The sequence below is a fragment of the Rhamphochromis longiceps genome, linkage group LG11 (genome assembly GCF_057381845.1).
Source record: "Rhamphochromis longiceps isolate RC_006_pf linkage group LG11, R_longiceps_female_GT1.1, whole genome shotgun sequence".
Classification (NCBI taxonomy): domain Eukaryota; kingdom Metazoa; phylum Chordata; class Actinopteri; order Cichliformes; family Cichlidae; genus Rhamphochromis; species Rhamphochromis longiceps.
In genome coordinates this window covers 4,384,789-4,405,078 of record NC_140567.1, presented here as the reverse complement: position 1 = coordinate 4,405,078, position 20,290 = coordinate 4,384,789, and the positions used below count along the sequence as shown (strand labels likewise).

The 20,290-nt window shown below is 40.2% G+C and overlaps 2 protein-coding genes across 3 annotated transcripts in view; both read right to left on the bottom strand.

Annotated features, from left to right (window-relative positions):
- The window catches only part of LOC146658437 (adhesion G protein-coupled receptor B1-like), a 211,937-nt gene that overhangs the window by 148,644 nt on the left and 43,003 nt on the right, over nt 1-20,290 (bottom strand). For both annotated transcript variants that reach the window (XM_085422057.1, XM_085422056.1), the window contains one exon: nt 14,211-15,114. In XM_085422057.1, coding sequence (XP_085278183.1) covers nt 14,211-14,946 — 736 coding nt within the window. In that variant the 5' untranslated portion in view covers nt 14,947-15,114. The remainder of the gene's footprint in view (nt 1-14,210; nt 15,115-20,290) is intronic.
- On the bottom strand, nt 27-2,457 carry LOC146658438 (uncharacterized). The gene is made up of 4 exons (XM_085424121.1): nt 2,356-2,457; nt 2,072-2,227; nt 1,113-1,205; nt 27-745 (listed from the first exon to the last, which is right to left on the bottom strand). Exons 1-4 carry the CDS (start codon nt 2,455-2,457, stop codon nt 365-367), a joined length of 732 nt encoding a protein of 243 aa, XP_085280247.1. The 3' UTR covers nt 27-364.

Below are 20,290 nucleotides of genomic sequence, written 5' to 3'. Positions count from 1 at the left end.
CAAACCATTTTAACTATAATCAATAGAGAGGATTAGTAATATACAGATTTAGTGCTACGGCAGAAATGATTAGAGAAATGTTTGTTTTACAAAACCTGCAACCTTTTGAAAACCAGTATAAAACCTGCAATCTTTTTAGAACTGGTATAAAACCTGCAACCTGTCTAAAACTGCAACCTGTCTAAAACTGGCATAAAACCATTATAAAAACTCTTTTTAAACCAATTTGCCAGTACTCAAAAATGTTTATATGTGCACTGTGCCTGTACAATGTAAAAAAAAAAAAAATCTACACATGTATCAATGAAATCAACTTAAATCTCCCTTTCAAATGGGTGTTCTTATAATTTTTGAATGTAGAATATCACTGCAGGCCAACCAAGAAAAATAACCAAGCACACATGCACACGCACATACACATGCATGTGCACATACACATGCACACATGCATGCAAATGCGAATCTTAGAGGTCATCTTGTTAAAGTCAAGCTCCATCATAATCTTTTGAAGAGCCTCAAAGGTGAACCTGAATCCTCGTGGATATTCCATATTAAGAGCATAACAGAGTCCAAAGACCTTTGCCACTCCAGCTGCCACAGAAGGCAACTCATTCAGGACTTCCACACCATCAATGATTATCCCGATGTCTCGAGGCTGATGTAGGAGGCTTGAGTTGTCCCTGAAGACGAAGAGTGCCATGGTGGTACTCTGCAGCTCTTCCTCAGCTTCATCTTTCTGGGATATCTTGAGGTAAAATATGGAACAAAACGTACAAGTGAAGAACTGAAGTCTGGCACACCTGATAAATCTTTGACCATAATAACTACTATTTTGATAGTTGTTTGGTCACAGACTATTAGAACAATTATTTGACTAATCAGATTGTGAATTGCATAATCATTAAATTAAATCAATGGCGGAACATTTTCATAAATGTTCCACAAAGCCCAAGAAAAAAAAGAAAGAAAACAATACAGAACCCTAAGATATTAACTTGATGAGTTGATTAATCATTGCTGTCCTACATTAATCACTGCATTTAATAGCAGAGTTGTCAAATTTACATCAAGAGACTGCATCTCATGTAGAGACAGAACAGATATGGACATACCGTGTATTCTTTTATCAAGTCCTCAACACGTTCTCCAAGGTAGATAATGAGAGATTTAAGTATACACTCCCTCCTAATGTCAGCATCAGCATCCTGCAGGAACAGTTAAAATTGTTACTATGCAATATGGAGAGTATGCTGCGTGAGAGGAATTTTTTTTCACCTCTCTATCCTCATGAGGTGACTAATGCCCCTTTTCCACCGACAAATCGGCACGGTGCGCTTGAGAGCAGTTCAGTTTAGCGCGGATGAACTCGCTTGTTGTGGTGGAAACATAAAGCAGACGTAACTGGGAACAGGGGTGAACCCATCTGGCTATGAAAAGTCGTGTGCAAAAGTCTTTGTCCGCAACGTCACAGCCCGAAGAACAACAACAATCGCAATATATGTGTGTTTTTGTACTTTGCTCCGTCTGTGGTTCATTTTGATTGGTTTGATTTTTGGTTCTTGTGGAGGAAGTGGCCATGGTCCAAAGTCAATGGAGTATGGGTGCTGGGAGTTTTTTTTTAAAGCCTTTTGTGGGAGCGCTTCTATATCACATCACGTGGGCACCACACACACCCGGGCCAATCAGGTGTAAAGGCGGTGGAAAAGCGTCCGCAGGGGGCTAAAGCGAACTGAGCCACACCGTGTTCTGTCGGTGTAAAAGCGGCATATGCTTTCTTGTCCCTAAATAAAAGTTTATACGTATATATGTATGTATGTGTATCTGGCGAGTGAGAGTGAAAATGTGTCTCCAAAATAAATTTTGTTGTAGTTGTGCTCTGTACTTGTATAATGACAATAAATCTCTTCATTCATTCAAGAACAAAGCCCACACTTCCTTTCAACATTTTAAAAGGTCACAGCCATAATCACTGACGTTACCAAAATAAAACTGTAACAGGATACAAATTCTCATTAGATACAGCGGTTAAAATGCTAACTGTCATGTTAATAGTTAATTATATACACCCTACCTGATCAAGAAACTCTAGGATTATGGCAGTTTTTGCTTTGGTTGTCCCTCCTTTCTTTCTGATTATTTTAAGTAGCTGTGGGGAGTGCTTGTCCAGCTGGACCATGAATCTGGTTAGCAGGGGAACTGCAGTAACCCGCAGAAACTCTGCATTAATCTGTACATGAGTAGACAGTGTACAATACATTTTTTTAAAGACCAACTTCCAACAAGAAAAAGTCAAAACATAATTCCAATTTCCAAACTATGATAAAAGGCATTAGTATAAAAAAGTTAAAGTTATACCTCTTCCATCTGAAATAGACCTGGCCATCTTTCCAAGAGGTTCTTGATGTCAGGCTTCTTATCCACAACCTCTTTCCTCCTGAATTCGAAGGTCCTGGCCATCAACACAGATATTTATATGAAGAGAGACAGAGACAAACGTGCGCGCACAAACACAAGCTTGTGTCTAGAAACCGCGAGCTCACCAGAAAAATTCAAACGAAGCGGAGCACGGAGTTATACTATGAATGTTATGAACTATGAACTTATGCTAGCTAGCTGTATCCACCACTGATGCATCGTGGTAACGCTAGGTAGTTAGTTAGTATACTGGTAAAAAACGGCTTTTTGCCTAACTTGCATTCCCGACTGTGATGGTCGGTTGCTGGTAACCAGTTCTACCGTCGCGCCGGATAGCTAGCTAGCTTGTAGCTAGCAGCTACAATCATGCAAAAATTGGGGGTGGCTGTCGACCCAGCTTAAATAGGGTTATTTTCTGCAATTTTGGTAATACAAATTATAAAAGCTTTTGTAACACACTTGGCTTTACTTACGTTTATTTTCAGATGAAATTAATCAAAGATGTGACATGATGTTTCCAGCAGCCATGCAGAATAAAAATGGGTCCCGGTCTATTTCTGGTGGGCGTGTTCAAGTGCAAATCACTTTGACTCAAATTAAAGATATTATCTGTTCAACATGAAAAGAAATATATGTTTTGAGAGAAATCAAAAACTTTGCGTTGTGTCCTTTGTACAGATATTTAGTTTCATCCAAATCAAAAGTGGTATTTTAAAATGCAAAAAGAAAGGGTTTCACAATCAAATCAATGATTTTATTCTGTTTTGAATGGCACTTATTAGATTGAATGAATGACTGCATGTTAGACTTTTTTTCAGTGTAGATGCATGTGTGGTATAAATATGAGAGTCAGAATTGTACTCATATGATTTTAGCTTAGTGTGAATCCTCATTTTTATAGGCAAGGAAAAGAGTACCTGTTTAGTTAGCGCTCTCTCCACAAGAGGGAAGGAGAGAAACCAACAGGGAAAGTGATTTGGTTTTAGCTTTTCATCAGTGTCTTATTTGACTTATTTGACAGTTTCGAGTTACAGTAAAAAAAAATACTGCAAACATGTAAAAAAAAAAAAAAAAGATGTTGCAAACAGGTTTATCCACAAAACTGAGGGGACTGGTTAGATTAAATGGAAATTAATCTAAAAGAGACCATCCATCTTCATCCGCTTTATCCGAGGCCGGGTCGCAGGGGCAGCAGCCTAAGCAAAGAGGCCCAGACCTCCCTCTCCCCAGCCACCTCCTCCAGCTTATCCGGGGGAATACCAAGGCGTTCCCAGGCCAGCCGAGAGATATAATCTCTCCAGCGTGTCCTGGGTCTGCCCCGGGGCCTCCTCCCGGTGGGACATGCCTGGAACACCTCACCCAGGAGGCGCCCAGGGGGCATCCTTGTCAGATGCCCGAACCACCTCAGCTGGCTCCTTTCGATGTGGAGCAGCAGCTGCTCTACTCTGAGCCCCTCCCGGATGGCCGAACTTCTCACCCTATCTCTAAGGGAGAGGCCAGCCACCCTTCGGAGGAAGCTCATTTCTGCCGCTTGTATCCGCGATCTCGTTCTTTAGGTCACTACCCACAGCTCGTGACCATAGGTGAGGGTAGGGACGTAGATCGACCGGTAAATTGAGAGCTTCGCTTTTACACTCAGCTCCCTCTTCACCACGACGAACCGGTGCAGCGTCTGCATTACTGCAGCTGCAGCCCCGATCCATCTGTCGATCTCCGGCTCCCTTCTCCCATCACTTGCGAACAAGACCCCGAGATACTCGAACTCCTCCACTTGGGGCAGGAACTCATCCTGCCCCAAGGATAAGCATCCTGCTCCTCCTTGAATCGCTACCTTATCGTGGTGGAGGGGTTTGTGTGTCCCAGGGATCCCAGGGGCTATGTTGTCTGGGGGCTTTTGCCCCCTGGTAGGGTCTCCCATGGCAAATTGGTCCTGGGTGAGGGACCAGACAAAGAGCGATTCAGAAGACCCTTATGAAAAGAATATCAAGGGAACAGTTTACCCTGCCCGGGATAAGGTTACCGGGGAGCCAGGCCCGGGGAGGGTGCCCGAGGGCGAGCATCTGGTGGCCGGGCCTTAGTCCATGGGGCCCGGCCGGGCACAGCCCGAAGAGGAGACATGGGCCCATCCTCCCGCAGGCCCACCACCCACAGGAGGCGCCATAGGGGTCGGGTGCATTGTGTGCCGGGTGGCGGCCAGGAGCGGAGGCCCTGGCGGACTGGCCCCCGGCTGCCAAGACTGGCAATAGGGACATCTAAAAGAGACATTTAGCAAAAAAACAAAAACAAAACCCAAACACACAAATCAGGCTCATTGTGTGATAGCACCAGAGCAAAAGGCAGGAAGATCACAGAATCATCAAATCATCCTCTGGGCAACAGAGATAGCCAAAGTGAAATGGCAATCAGTCCAGTAGTTCCATCCATCCAACTCAGGATTGCGGCGGGACCAGAGCCTATCTCAAGCATCAGTGGATGAGAGGCTACCACGGACAGACTGCTCGTCTATCACAGGCTGTAACATAGAGGCCAGAGGGTTTGAACCTGGAACTCTCTTGCTGAGAACTGGCCATAGGTATGAACATTGTCTGTCTGTGGTGGCACTGCCATAGGCTGTCAACCTATCTCATCCAATCACAGATAGGCACCATGTGGCCCTGAAGTGGCCCTGAAAGTGATTAAGAAAATGAACAATCGACTATCTGTTCGGATAATTATTAACTTGCTATACTAAGGTTAGAATCTCTGTATAGAGTTAGTCTAAAAATCGCTTATTTTTAAGGATTTTATTACTTCTATTTTTCTTGTTCTTTCTCTCAGTTTCTTTTGTATGAGTCAGAATTTTGCAGTCCAATCTGAGAACACTTTAAGTGGTGACCCTTGAAGGAAAGTTCTTCAGCTCACAGGAACTGACAGCAAAAACTGACATCAGCTGATGTTTTAGATCCAATTAAAAGTCCCAAACCCAATTTAACTCCTTTGCAGCTATGTTGGATAAAAAATTTTTTTTTTTAAAAACTACCTCAGATTTCTCACTGTCTTCAATATAATGAGAGCTACTATAATTATAAAAATGACCTATTGTATTAGCTATTATATCAGTAAAAGATATAGATGAATAGTTAATGAAATGAAGTGCATAGTTTTGAAGTGAAGGCTGAGAGGAGCACAGATTTACAGGAAAGATATCTGATGTACTCACTGTACTGATGGTAATGATCTCACTGTGGTGAATCTCATGTGTCCTACTCTGATCAGTTTCAAGGGGACGAGCTTTGGCTTTTCACTCTAAATTCATCAGTTAGCCTAAATTATTAAATACCCCTCAAAAATTAAAAAAAAAAAGGATGCACAGTCAGAATATCATTCACTATTGAATTAAGTCTTTATTCAGCAAAAGGACTATAGTGTTGATTATTCTGTGGTTTACATTAGAATCAGAATCAGAATCAGAAGACTTTATTTATCCCCAAGGGGCAATTAACAAACAACAGAGCAGCATAATGTTGAAGATAAGAACAGGCAATAAGAGTGAATTATTAATTAGCATTATTAAATTACTATCTTATTAGAAAATATTAGAAAAACAACCAATAAAACCAGCTCTGTAACAGCTGCATTTGTAGTTATTGAGGTAATTTTTTCAAAGCTGTGCCTAACATCAGAGGTGGAAGATAAATAAAATCAAATTAATGTTAACGACAAAAACAATTTTATAAAGTTAACAGTCTGTTTACCGTCTCAGGGCAAACAGTTTCCTTAAGTTGTTTCATTCCAAATAAAGTCTTTTTTTTTTGCCCTTGCAGTTCTTCTGTAGGTTTTTCCATTTCGGTATACAAAAACTAGGAGTTCAGCTGAAATACTGAGCAGAGAGTAGATACGTTTGTAAGAGTTACTGCTGCACTTTACTGTACATCACATTGCCAACTTCACAGTAACCCTTTATGTATTTGCTTTAGACTTTCAGCACTGGGAGCTACAGAGCTGAACTCATATTCAAATAAAGAGATAAAGAGTCTTTATCCTGCTAATAATCAGAGGTAATGTTTGCTAACCAACATGTTTATAAAATAAGTGTTGTGGTCACAGACATGGGAGGTTTAAAGGCCAGATATTTAATTAATCCAGGTTACCCACAATTTCAATGTACATGCCAATAAAGGTCAGTTCTATTCTATTCTATTCTGTACAGTTACATATTTTGTGATGGCTCCAGCATTTATGCTGGCCTGTTTCATACTGTCACCATCCCTGCAGCAGCAGTATATGATGATCTAGCAGCTCTTTAACAGAAAGCAAAGCAGTAAAGCTGCAATCATACCAGATACTCAACACTCCTCAATCTTTCCAACTTGATGAATTCCAGATGTTATAACACTTCAACATACTTTGGTTAGAATTGTCAACCAAACTGACCAGACTTGACCTCTTCACACTGAACTATTTAGGCCTTCAGTATGATTAGGTTAGATTTTTTTCACCTACAGTGCTTAACAGCTTGTTAGGCCATTTATAGTAAAAACAACTAAACTCAAACATTTTTGGCTCAAAATAAAAATTTGTTGTTCCAGTGAGAAGATGGAAATGAATCAAGCATAAGATTCAAACAGCAAAACTATTTATTTATTTATTTATTGTTCAGTAATGAAAGTAATTAAATGTATTTTGGAACCCTAATCAAAAAATTATAATGTGCTTTACTATTTTTTCTGTTTTTTTCTGAATAACAACAATAATTATATTTTAGAATGAGAACTATAACTTTGATTCACTGGTGGATCAACCATTACAGAAACATAACAAAATATTCGGGTAATTATCAGGCCTACTGTGTCATAAACCTATACTGGGTGGTGGGCTAATAAATCTGTTAAGCATTATATTTGCATACCTATTTGGAAATCTTACAGCAGAAAGGATAATACTTTATTACTAGCAGTATTCATTTGAAATCTTGTAGTTTCTGAAACTTGCTTGTTTAGCTTGTTGCTGAACTAAAATGCAATGTAATCCTACTGCAAAGTAGTTTGTTGATGAATATTAAACAGTTCAGAAATAAATGTGGTGACCAACCCCTTGCACTGCACCACTGTCCTTATACCTGCTATTAAAGAAGTGAAAGCAATTTCAACATGTTTGTCTAATCACGTTCCCTTCCCTCAGTCCATAAGAAAACACTCTCAAACCAACTTGGGGCTTTCTGCAGGTAGAACAACCTCTACACCAGAACACAGCATTTCTCTGCCATCTCGTTTCAGTTTATTCCTACCCACACGGCGCCCCTGTAGAGAACACCACACCTCATTCTCCACTCATTGTCACACAGATACACAAAATCACCATTACCCTCTGTCGCAGTCAGCCACCCACACCCAGTCACAAGGTGCCATTTTCTGGCGAGACGTTTCACCATGAATGTGTGTTTGCATGCTTTATGCAACACACAAGTGCATGCACAGATGTATGCATTAATGAATATGGGTGTAAAGAAGAGTTAATGCATTATCTCTGCTTTAGAATTCCTCGCTGCTCCTATGGAGGTGGGCTGGAAATCCCTTAGGTTAGCAACAATGTGCTTCAGCCACGCAGAAGCATGCAGAGGCACAGACACAGCGCTCACATTCATCTTCCTAACCCACAGCCGGCCTGCCAGCAACAGAAGAAAAAAGTGCCAAGCAGGAGGCTCCAAAGGTATTTCTTCTTCACTTTGTGTCCACATGTTGTCACTTTTTTAGACATTCTGGCCTTTTATTATTTCTTTAGCCATCCATCACAATCAATACACCAGACAGCAGTGATTAGGGTGTGATAAGAGTTGTGGAATTGATGAGTTGGTGATTCTGGCAGTTGAAGCAGTAAACTTAAAAAAAGGAAAGGGCAAAAAAGAAAAAAAAAAAGAAAAAAGTTTCGAGTCTGATTTCACTTCTGTCAACTTGTTATATGAATGCAGTAATCTTTATTACTGCCTTTGGACATCATCTGTTAACCCATCTGATCTCTAGCTGGTAGGGATCAGCTACCAATGGATTTATCGGGCCAATGTAAATATAAACCATACAAGTTTATTACAGCTACTCACGCTTGGTATTTTTCCATATACAAATACCCTACACTTCAACTGAAAGAAAATACAATTATCTGGAAAATACTCCTGGTTAAAAGTGGTAAGCACCTCTCAGTCTACCCAGAGACAGCAAGGAGAGATAAAACAGAGTCGTCACTGATAACGTTGGAGCCGACATTTATGAGTTTTTTGTAACTAATTTTTCCCAGTGACAGACTGACAAACCTTTCTGGGTTGTAGTCTGCATCTGACTGTATGACAGCTGAAATCGGCTCAAGGCCATCTGTGCCCCTAAGCTGAGTAAATGATTTATGAGGAGTGTTTCATTATTGGTGACAACCCCCATCCCCAACCTCTGAATCTTGGAGAACATCAAACAGGACTTTTTGGGGGGGAACAAAATGTAAACAGTTAATTTTATGGATATTTATGCAGCTGAAAGTTTTAGTCCAGAGAAGAAGACAGACCGATAAAGCTGACAAATGCACAAATCTACTTACTAATCCTTAGTAAAATGTCCCTCACGTTTCACCAGTGCAACCAACATTAGTAATTACTATGGTATTACCCAGTAGTGAGGAAGGACAGATTGATTTATTTAACATTTGTTTAACATGATCAAGTGCACAAGTGACTGCAAGAGAGTTCGAGTTGCAATAGTTACATCAGTACACACTAGCATTGTAACAAAACACGTGCCTTGAAGCAGATCCATCCACAGTAATGGTTTTTGATGAATTCTAAGAAGAAATGCAACTTTTGAATAATTCATTTTCAGATCTAGCATAACATTGCGTGGATAAATTGATGAATTTTGTATTAAGATGTTCTGTAATATTGATTTCAGACCTGAACATTTTCAGTTGGGTTACACTGTGACTGAGCCACCTCTCTGTGTCTTGGTGCAGAGTGCTTTCCATCTGTGACACCGTGTCCTTGTTTGGTTATTTTTCAAGCCTTTCTGCTTTATTAAATATTTCACGCTTGAAAATTGAAAAGCTGAAAGTGAGAGTGCATGATGTGCAACCAAGGTCACGACTCAGATGATCACATGGCATCACAGAGGACTTGCCTTTGTTGTCCTTCCCTTCAGTTAACTTTATTGGGCACTTCTGGCACTTTCTCAAATGTGTCTCTTTTGTTCAAATTGAGTCATGTGCTTTCTCATCTCTTCACATCGCTCCAATACATCCTTTAATCACTCACTGCCTCCCCTGCTGTCCACTGAGGGCTAACAAATGAATCCTTTCACACTGCCACCACACATGCACAACCACTTATTGGAGTTCTACCAAAATGGAATTTCAGGGACAATATCACTGCAGTGAAGCTACCGACAGGCATCATTTTTGTTGCAAAACCTTTAACTTTGACCGCTTGAATATTACAACATTCCAAAAATAGCCCTGAAGTCATCAGTCCTCTCATCTTAAAGGTTGAGGATTTCTCACATAGTGCAGAAGCAGCAAGTTTCCTATGTGTAAAACACAGACTCCTAACCGTTCCTGTGTTAGGACATTTAGATTTCAGAATAACATTTTCTCTCTAAACTGAGGAAGCTCATACCTCATACCAATATTCATGGTCACAGGGAAAGTGAGACTCTCTCAGATTGACATCCTTTCTACTCTGGATCAAAAGGCCACATCCCAGTCACTACAGTTTAAGAGCTTTCTATTAATGATAGTGTTGACATAGTAGTGTGATTGCTAGAGGCCAGCCACACTCATTTGTCATCGAGTTTGAACAGAAGGAACTATCGATGGGAGTTGAATGCACAAATAAAAAGAGGCATCAATAGCACTCGCTTCTGCAATTTCCTTGTTAATCTTTTCTTTAAACATCTTTAAAACGATCATTAATCACACCCTTTTTTTATTATAGCCTCTTTCAAATGAGACCAACAGCATACATATGACAAAAAACAAAACAGTCCCAGTGAAAGCCCAGTACAGTCGGATGGGCGGCTCACAGTCCATTAATCTCACAGTTCCTGAATCTGATCCACACCATAGAGGGTGGCGTCAAGATGACAAAAACATTCATTAATGCATCTTTTCATTTTGAAACCACTGAATTACAGCCCACATCTGGAGCAGATTTGGTGATTTATGGTTGTTTCCCCCTGTTCAAATGTAGTCAACCAAATCAAGCTTTGAATGCAGGACAAAGGCTAGGACGATGAAAAATAAGGAGAGAAAAATGGCCACATACACATCCACAAAAAGAGCCTGGATAAGAATGACTACATAAACGATTTTGGAAATGGCGTAGAGAAAGTTTCCAGATTAAAACTAACATCGTTATAGTCTGCAGTGATGCAATAATATATATTTGGTGGCATTGCTTTGTTCTGATAATGCCCCACCTTCTCATATGCATACATAGAAAGCCAAAGTCAGGGAGGGAACAGCAACACAGAGCAGAGCAGCCACCAGTAACACCAGACACAATGACAGATACAGCATGAAAGGTGAGGGAAGTAGCAAAGTGACTTCATAAGCAGCTGCTTAGAAAGGGTGTCCTATATAAAACTTGATGTGTAGAAACGTGACCGCTGAGCCACCTTTTCCTAAATAAAAGTCTTACACACCTGCCAAATAAAACATCAATTCCAAAAAAGTTAGGACTGTATGCAAAATGTAAATCGAAGTAGAGTGTAGAGTTTGCACATCTCAGAAACCCATATTTTATTTAACACATATACAGCAGATTGGGCTGAAGGAAAACACTTTGCCCAACCTGTTGTTTAGCTCATTTTGGCGCCTGGACTCTTCTGCTATGAATCAGTGATGCAGACTTTTGAATTGAGCACTGAAAACAACACAGGATCTATGTTTTCTAAAAATAAGATTTAAAATTTGATTTGTCCTTAGCACACAGAGATTCCTCCAGATTTTCATAATCAAAGTCATCACAATTTTACATTACTGTTAGTATGAACAGAATTATGAAATTGTTCCACAAACTGTTTTAGATACAGTTTGTTGAAATTCATTGCAACAAACTGCATGTGTTCAACTGTAGTGAAATATCTATTAAATTTAATTCGTTGTCTTTACTGCAGAGAAACTCTCCCTCTCAGAGATGTTCTTTTTGCTATTGACCTGTTGCTAGTTAACCTAATTGACAAGAAGAATTTCCATCAGCTTTTTTCTTTTTAATAGCACTTATTTTTCCAGTCTTTTGTGCCCACTGTTTTCAGACAGGTTGCTGTCATATTTTTCAAGACAGTTAAATATCCAAGTTTAAACATTTCATATTTTTTGTATTTTCTATTGTGATGATAATATGGGTTTATAAGCTATGCTGATTAGTGCATTATCTTTTGGTTTATATTTCAAACCCAAATTTTTAGGAATCGCTGTTGTCTGAAGATCGATAACTACTTTTTTTTTTACTGGCAAATCTGTGAAATGCAGATATGTAACAATTAAGGTGTGAGACTTGTGTTTTTTATTGTACAGTTGTGTTTTAATAAGAGTTTGCTGCTTCTAGGGCAGTAAGGGTTAAAAGTGGGGTAAGATTATTCTTACTTATACTAAATTTAACTTCAAGGCAATCATCATTTGCATTTGTATCGAAATACAAACCTCCCCTGATGAAAATCTGATGAATTCCACACCCACCTTCTGCCTTCTGCTTAACTACACAATAAATAAGCTATTTCCTGCAGTACCACTAAACAGTAACTCTGCGAGGTAAAATGCAATGTGCAATGTTGGATTATGTTTTGACTGCGAACAGCACACACTGAGATTGTACAGCTACCCATAGGAGGCAGCAGATAACAGCTCTCAAACACTGCAAAGAGCTGGGCTTTGCATAAATTTTTAATTTACAAGAATTAAAGGATTACAAGCTACCAGGACAATCAGATAAATTCCCTTTTTCTTTGTAGTTTTACTTTGGTGACCTTTTATGCTTATGGCTGTATGAGGACAAGGAAATGCTTCAGAACCCTCTATAAGAAGCCAAACTCCTCATCTAGGATCCATCCGCTAGACATGAGCAAAGCTTGTGTGCTGCTGGACAGGACCTTCCACACACCTGCAGAGAGGGAGTGAAGGAAGCTGGAACACAGATTATAATCTAGGAAGTCTTTGGTTACTGAGGGTCCTGAGACTACAAAGGTCTAACTGCAAACAACATTTATCCTAATCAAGCCTCGTCCATCTCAAATATCTCACCTCTCAGCTCACCTCTCAGCCTCTATACTTTCCTTTATCCTCCCCTAACCTCTCTCTCTCATCTCTATGCCTATTGTCTTTCCTTCATCCATCATTCACAGCCATCACCCCTCTGGTCCCCTCTTTGCTGCGCAGTTGGCCATAACCATCTGACAGTCCGACCTTTTCACACAGAATCTATTACATCTCCCCAGCCACTCTTTATCTTCATCTTCCAATTCACTCTACCAGTCACCAATCCAACCAAATATTCACAGACTGCTTGCCTCCTCCATTTGAGGTCTCACACAGTTCCAATGTCACTCTTTCACTCTGAACATAGGATTATCATCTATGAGATGCTTTGCCAGGATGGGCTGAAGCAAACAGGGAGAAAAGCCGTAATGTGTCCTTCTTTATCGCCACAGAAGCCAACAGTGGATGTTATATTTATTTTTTATTTTTCACACCTTAAGGCACAAACAGCCCACACCCCACTGATGAGCACCATAAGCAGGATTATATAAGGATGATAACTAGCGAAGAGGAGGCTGGAGCGGCAAGGGGATATTAGCTGCTTCGGAGACTGGAGGAGGATAAGGCACGAGATACCCACCACAACATCTTCTCTGCTTGGTTGGCTTCCCACGACTGGCTCAGTATCAGCCCACTATCAGCCTGGGGAGGGAAAGATGGGGAGGCAGCAATGGTGGCTCAGAGGAGAAGTGGGAGGAGGAGGGCCAAGGAAATAAGGCCACAGGCTGATTAGGAAAAGTAAGTGAGGGAACAGAGAAAAAAGAGAGATAGATGGAGGAAAGGTTAGGGGGTTGAAATGGAGGGGGTGAGAAATGTTCCATCCCTCTGGCCATAGTCCTGATGAAGCCGGGATAGAGATGTCAGGCCACATCCTGTCTGCTGGGGGAGGGGGGGGGGGGGGGGGGGGACTGGGTTCAAGCAGCAGACAATTACACTTCAAGCCACAGGCCCTCAGCCAGCCCAATGCATTTTTGTCTTTCTCTCCATCTCTCTTCCTCTTTGCTCCCCCTCCCCCCAGCTCTGAGTATCCTCAAAGCTATCCAGTATCAGCACCACTTGATTCTCCTCTGTTCCCAAAAGCTTCCTGGAGGCCGATCAAATGTCTCTTTCTGGACCGCAGAAGGATGAAATATGGTGCAAGGTCACAGATCTTGCTTACATCAGATGACACCTTAAACCTTCCATTTGCCTCTTTCTCCCTTCTATAGCCAGTGCACTCGAGGACAATTGTTCTCACTTTTCACAAATAATACATATTTTCTCCAGCTTGATTGCCACTGAAGATGTCATTTTGATGTCACTCTCCATTACTTTGGAGGGAGCACCATGTTAAACACCACTGATGACCTACTGAGGTTCAGCCACAGACCAATCTAGTGCAAATAGTTTGTTGAAAGCATTCCTTGTTTCTCCTCATTTTACAGGAAGGCAGGGATTTTTTGGGAAGAGATGCAGTTGATATTTTAACAGTGAATCAACGGCAATCAAATACTTTTAGCAAAAACAACCGCGAACGCATTTCTACTTACCATTTATCTCAACATCTTTTCCACTCTCTTTCACACTGGGTAAACAGTTTTCAAGATAAACTCCATTGTGATAGCAGCTATCACCCTCACTCAGTAGTGGTGGCTGGTCCCAGCATAAACATGGAGTCTGCATGATGCCACAGGGTCTGTTGGATGTACTGGAGGTTAAACAGTCCTCAAGCCACTGGCACAGCATCTGACAGGCTGCCATGCTAGGGTTGCGCTTCCCCACCACCAGATACTCTGTCTTGAAATCTCCATTTCCCTCTGTGATTGCCATATCAGCCCTAGGATGTCCTTTCCTCATTTGTAGGAACTGTTTCCCAGCCTCCAGGAAGGCCACAGGCGCAGATGTATCACAAAGCCTCACAACTTCATCAAAACTCTCCATGCCCAGGTAGGTGCGTGTAGTCTCCAGGAAGGAATCATACTGGAATGTGCGAAGCTGCTGCGCCATACAGTGCTGAGTGGGTTTAGTCACTTTGATGAAGATTGTGTAGCGTCGTGGATCGGGGTTCTGTAGGGTCCAGGAACAAGGCACGGCGGGAAACACTGAAGAAGACAGGAAAAAGCCAAAAAAGCGGCTTTGGACTACTGTGGAACACAAATCAGACTCTGGGCCAGAGGGGGCTGCATGACAACAACCCCTCATCAGCAGAAAAAGGGCAATATGCAAGAATAGCATTGGGAGTGGCCACCTTGCCTGGCCAGGAACCAGAAGAAGAATGCTTGTCATGGTGTGTGGATAAATAGAAGGAGACACCTCTCTCTGACTGTGGATGAGTCAACTTCCAGCTCAGTGTGGTGAGGAAAGAAGAAGGAAGAGGAGGGGGAGTATAGATTCTTTCAAAAACGCAGTAACTGGCCCATGGCTGCGTCAGTCGACCCTGAGAGTCACAGGAACCTGCAAACAGAGAAAGGACAAGATATAAATCTGATCACACAATGGTACTGGATTATACTTATTCTGTTTATCTGCATGATGAGAAATCTCACTCAGCTATTATTGTTTATGCTGCAAAATGAGAACGACTGTGGTGACTTGGGCTCTGTAGACAAACAAGAAGACGAACAGCAGCAGATGGAAGGAGGGAAGCTGTGATTTAGTTTAAGTTTTTCTTCATTATGTGAGTTCAAATTGGTCTCCTCCTGAGAGACAACTGTTTTCCTCATATGTCTGCTCCCATATTTCATCCGGCAGCACATTAATTTGTCCAATTATAAGACTATTAATTACAAAAAAGTCAACACCTGCAGTCATTCATTAATCCACTTTATCAGGGCCCAGCAACAGACAGAAATGCTATGATCACTACTTGTACTTGTGTTTGCTTATTAAAGCCAGAACAATTACCTTATGTATTGCTGTCTGAGACACTTTGGAGTGTATTCCACTTTTGACCCATTTCTTCTTTTAAACTCTTCTCTCTCTCTCTCTCTCTGTCTGTCTTTTTTTACATTATATGAAGGACTGCGTTTCACTGAGTAGCTTTGCTGCTTTTAGTAGTTAAAGATCAGTACTACCATATTGACATGCTGTGATGTGGAAAACAGCTTTAGAATGGTAAACGGCATCATTCAGATTTACATTGCTTTATTCCTCTTGTAGTGAAAATTAAATCGTTTCAGCTGAGTGAACAAATTAACTTCAAATGGGTGCTTTATAGGAAATTGTTGAATCCATTGTTTAAGGTGTTCTATGAAAAACAAAAGGCAGAATGTTCAAGGGAGATCTGAACAAAGAAACAACACAATAACATGAAGACATGACGAAAACAGGTTCAACTGATAGAAGTTTGAAGAAAGTGATAGAAATGTGTTCGGCAACCTTCAAGTGTAAGTTGCAAAAACTTTCATATACATTTCACGGTATTTTGTGTTCTAGCAGTCAAAAGGAAAGCAGTTGCTGTTTGTCATAAACCCCCAGACTGACCCAGCAAATATTCAAAATTTTATTATAAAAACTATAAAAAGAAAAGGCAACACTATTGGCAATATTCTGCTTTCTGAAACACAATGAATATAAACCTATTGTGGTATTTTTGTGGCTATAGTTTAGATCCATGGAAAATGACAATTTTTTCTTTTTCTTACATTTTATTTTGCCTCTATATCACCAAAGTGGATTTTAAATCAAATGTCAATATGCAATTAAACAGCAAACCTTCAACTTTAATTCAAGGGGTTTAACAAAAGTCATGTTTTAAGGATTTAGGAATTAAAGCTATTTTTAAAGATAGTCCTCCATTTTCAGAACTTCAACAGTAACTGGACAAATGAACATAGATTTGCATGTAAGGATTGGTTTAAATGGATGAAAATCCTTGGCAATGACTGCCTGAAGTCTGGAAATCACGGACATCACCAAATGCTGTTTCCTCCCTTGAAATGTTCTGCCAGGTCCTTACTGAAGCCGCTTTTAGATGCTGCTGCTGCTTGTTTGTGGGTTTCAGTTTTGTCATCAGTAACTGAAAAGCACGCTCTGCTTGACTGAGATCGTGTGACTGAGAAACTCTTGGGTTGCTTTTGTAGTTTTCTTTGGGTCGTAATCCATTTGCACTATAAAATGCCATCTGATTTGTCTGAACTTCAGCAGAAAGTGTAACCCTGTACACTTCAGAATTTATCCCACTACTTCTATCAGCAGTAGCATAGCACTGTTCCACTGGCAGCCATGAATGCCCATGCCCATAAGATTACCTGTTAAACATGGTGGAGGCAATGTGTAATGCTTTGGCTCAATGTGTGTTCTTTTCCTTCTCCATACTTTTCTCTATCATTCTGGCACAAGTGCATCTTGGTTTTATCTGTTCAAACATTTTATTTCAAAGCTGGGTGACTCCATTCAGATGTTTTGTGCCAAAATCTGCGCTGGCCCTGGTGTTCTTGAGTGTAGCTGGCATTTTGCGCCCTGTCTGGATGCATACATAGCAGTTGCAAAATCACAGACTTAAGATAATGAGAACCAATTTCTCAGATGTAAATTCAAACAACAACAAGGTAAATATGGCACTATAAATTGATAGCAGGCACAACTGGATCTCTGTCGTGGACCTCAATATGGATTTCACATAGAGAGATCCTGACAGCAATTTTGTTTAGTGTAGCCAAGGAAACTAGCACAATGTGAAACCTGTGCCGGATTAATCAAAATGACCTGTGTGTGTCTGTGTTTGTCTATAGGGAGGCTTGAAGTGGGATAGCATTAAAGATACAGTAAGCTGTTGGGACTCAATAAAGATGAGCTATTATAACAAATGAAACACAATCTAAACAGAAAATTTAGAAAGCGGTCTGTAGTGTCTCTACAGAATGGAGTTTCATTTCCAAGCAATGTTAATTAAGCAAACCATAATCAACCTATACAGCTGGCATTGTAAAACAAGAGCATTTTTTCTTTGACGATAAAAATGAAGCCACTCCGAACAGCTTTGGAACTTCACAGATCTCAGATCACTGTAGTAAATAAATGATGAAGATGATGATTTGTACAGAAGAAAAAGAAATGCTTTTATATTTCATGGTGTATTTTAAATGCTTTGTGTAGCAACTTTATAGCTGCCCGTTAAATTAGGAGAGATACAATAAGCTGATTTAACCACACAAAATGACCACACTCCCTTACATCTGTTTTTTTTTAGTTCCAAAAGAGGAAGAGAAGCCAATTTTAAAAAGTAGGCATTTCTCCAAATCCTGAAATAGCAGAAATTTCTGTATATTAACAGCATATGAACACCCTTAAAAACTTTATGTTGCTAATCATTGTTCATCCGTGGCTACTGCAATCTGTATTCTTGGATTGTCACTCGTGACATACTGGACTTTCCTACATTTGTCAGCATTCCTTTGAACAGAACATTTGAGATAAGTTTTTTCAAAGTTGAGTTCAAGGGTGTAAATTAAAAAAAACAACCCTCTGATTTGGCAAAATATCAATCTTTAAAATTACTGAAGATTTACTATTAGTAATTGGGGTTCTTTTTTTAGCCTTTTTATGGATGTTAAAAGATTTATAACTAAATGGTGCTCCTCTGGTGCAGTGATTCTTCTAGTCTCCTTTCATCTTGCCGTTGCTCACACCTTGTCCTGTTTCACCTTGTTTTTTCCTGTCTCATCCTGGTGGCTCTCTAATTTCACCAATCTCTTTCACTAGACAAACCTGACATGAGTGAATTAAATCAACCTCTTCTTTCTCCAACCCCTCATTCACCCACCCATTTTTCCAACTCCTCCTGCTCTTAACAAATCTTATTACCCAATGCACAGCTGCCTGTTCATGTCAAAACTCCCCTCATTACTAGGGATGGGTATTGATAAGATTTTCATGATTACGATTCCATTTTCGATTCTGTTTAATGATTCGATTCTCTTATCGATTCTTTTTAAAAAAGGAGAACACTAAGGTCGATTAGCTTAGAACTTTGTTTTATATCTTCTCTTTGAACAAGATAGAAATGTAGGAGTAACATGGCCTTACAAACCCAGCAGTGAGATCTTAAGAGATCCACAGCCTACGGCTCTTCAATGGGGTGTCACAGGGTCCCCAGGAAAAAAAATTGTAAATGTAAAATAATAAAATAAATATTCTTCTGTAGCAATAACCAAGTATAACATAAATTATTCTGTAGCAATTACACAAGAATATCCAGTAATGTCCCTTTTACCACAAACTTAGTCACTGCTCGGTGACATTCGTCTATCCTGGCCTGAAAGGAGACGCTACCGGTAGACTGCAGTGAGAACTGCCAGCATCTGAGCCAGGCTCTGTCTGTCTCTCTCATCATGGTCACCTAAATGCACAGTAATGGCAGGTTTTGTAATAAGGCAGAACGCGCTAACATAATATGCACTGTTAGTTGATTATTTACCTTAATTAACGGGAGAGGACGTGCAAACAATTGAGATTCACGAGTCCGGAGCGGAATTAAAAACATGACATTCATTTAAGGTTATCGTGTGTTTTGTGAACAAATGCTTTTGCATATTTGTAGTGTTTCCTCCCTTAAATGAAGTATCTACTTTGCAAGTATTGCAAGTTGCCCTGTTGTCATCAGTTCTCGTAAAGTATGATCAAACTTTTGAGCGTTTGAGCCGCTTAGGCGCCGTGTTTTCTGCCAGTTAAATGACGCTCCGTAACGTGGTGACGTCATTCGGGGCGACTGGAATCAATAAGGGAATCGTTTGAAAAAATGGCAAACAATTCCAATGAATTGAAACAGTGGGAACCGGTTCTTAACAAGAACCGGTTTTCGATACCCATCCCTAGTCATTACTGAACCCTGCCATTTCTTCAAACCCCAGCACTGGCACACACACAGACCCCATACTGTCACATATCGATCTTTGTGTTTGAAAAACTTGCAGACCCAGAGCAGCTATTAACACACTTTCAACTACTGGTGTAAAGAAGAATAAGATATGGCAGTGAAAGAAATCAGAGTTGAGGATTAATCTCATTGTTTCCTGTCAATTAATCAATACACCCCTTTGAATCTCTTCTTTTACATGCTGCATTATGGACAGGGAGTGTTTTATCTTCCCACAGAATAACAGAACAAGATACGGACACTGGTTTTCTTAGGCATTCTCTAAATTCGCAAACTTTAGCAATGGTGACACAGAAAATGGGGTATTTAAATAATTTATGTATTTTTAAAGCTTGTTTCTTCGTTTGGTAGAAGTAATAATACATTCAATGAAAAGTGGTCCAGTGTGTAATGGTTAAGCCCATTTTCTTTCTTATGTCTTATGTATGAGCATGAAAAGCACACAGATATGGCAGAATAGAACCAAAACATAAAGATTCATGACTTGACATAATATTCAAATCTACAGTGGTGTGAAAAGTGTTTGCCCGCTTCCTGATTTCCTATTTGTTGTATGTTCGTCACACTTAAATGTTCAGATCATTACATTAACTGTGGTGTATTACATCTTTGAAAAGTTGAGTTTAATTTCTCTAGCCATTACTGCCACACCTGTTCTCTATCAAGAACTCACTTAAAAGGATGCGCCTGACAATATGTGGAGTAGACCAAAAGACCCTCAAAAATCAGACATCATGGTGTGGCCCAAGGAAA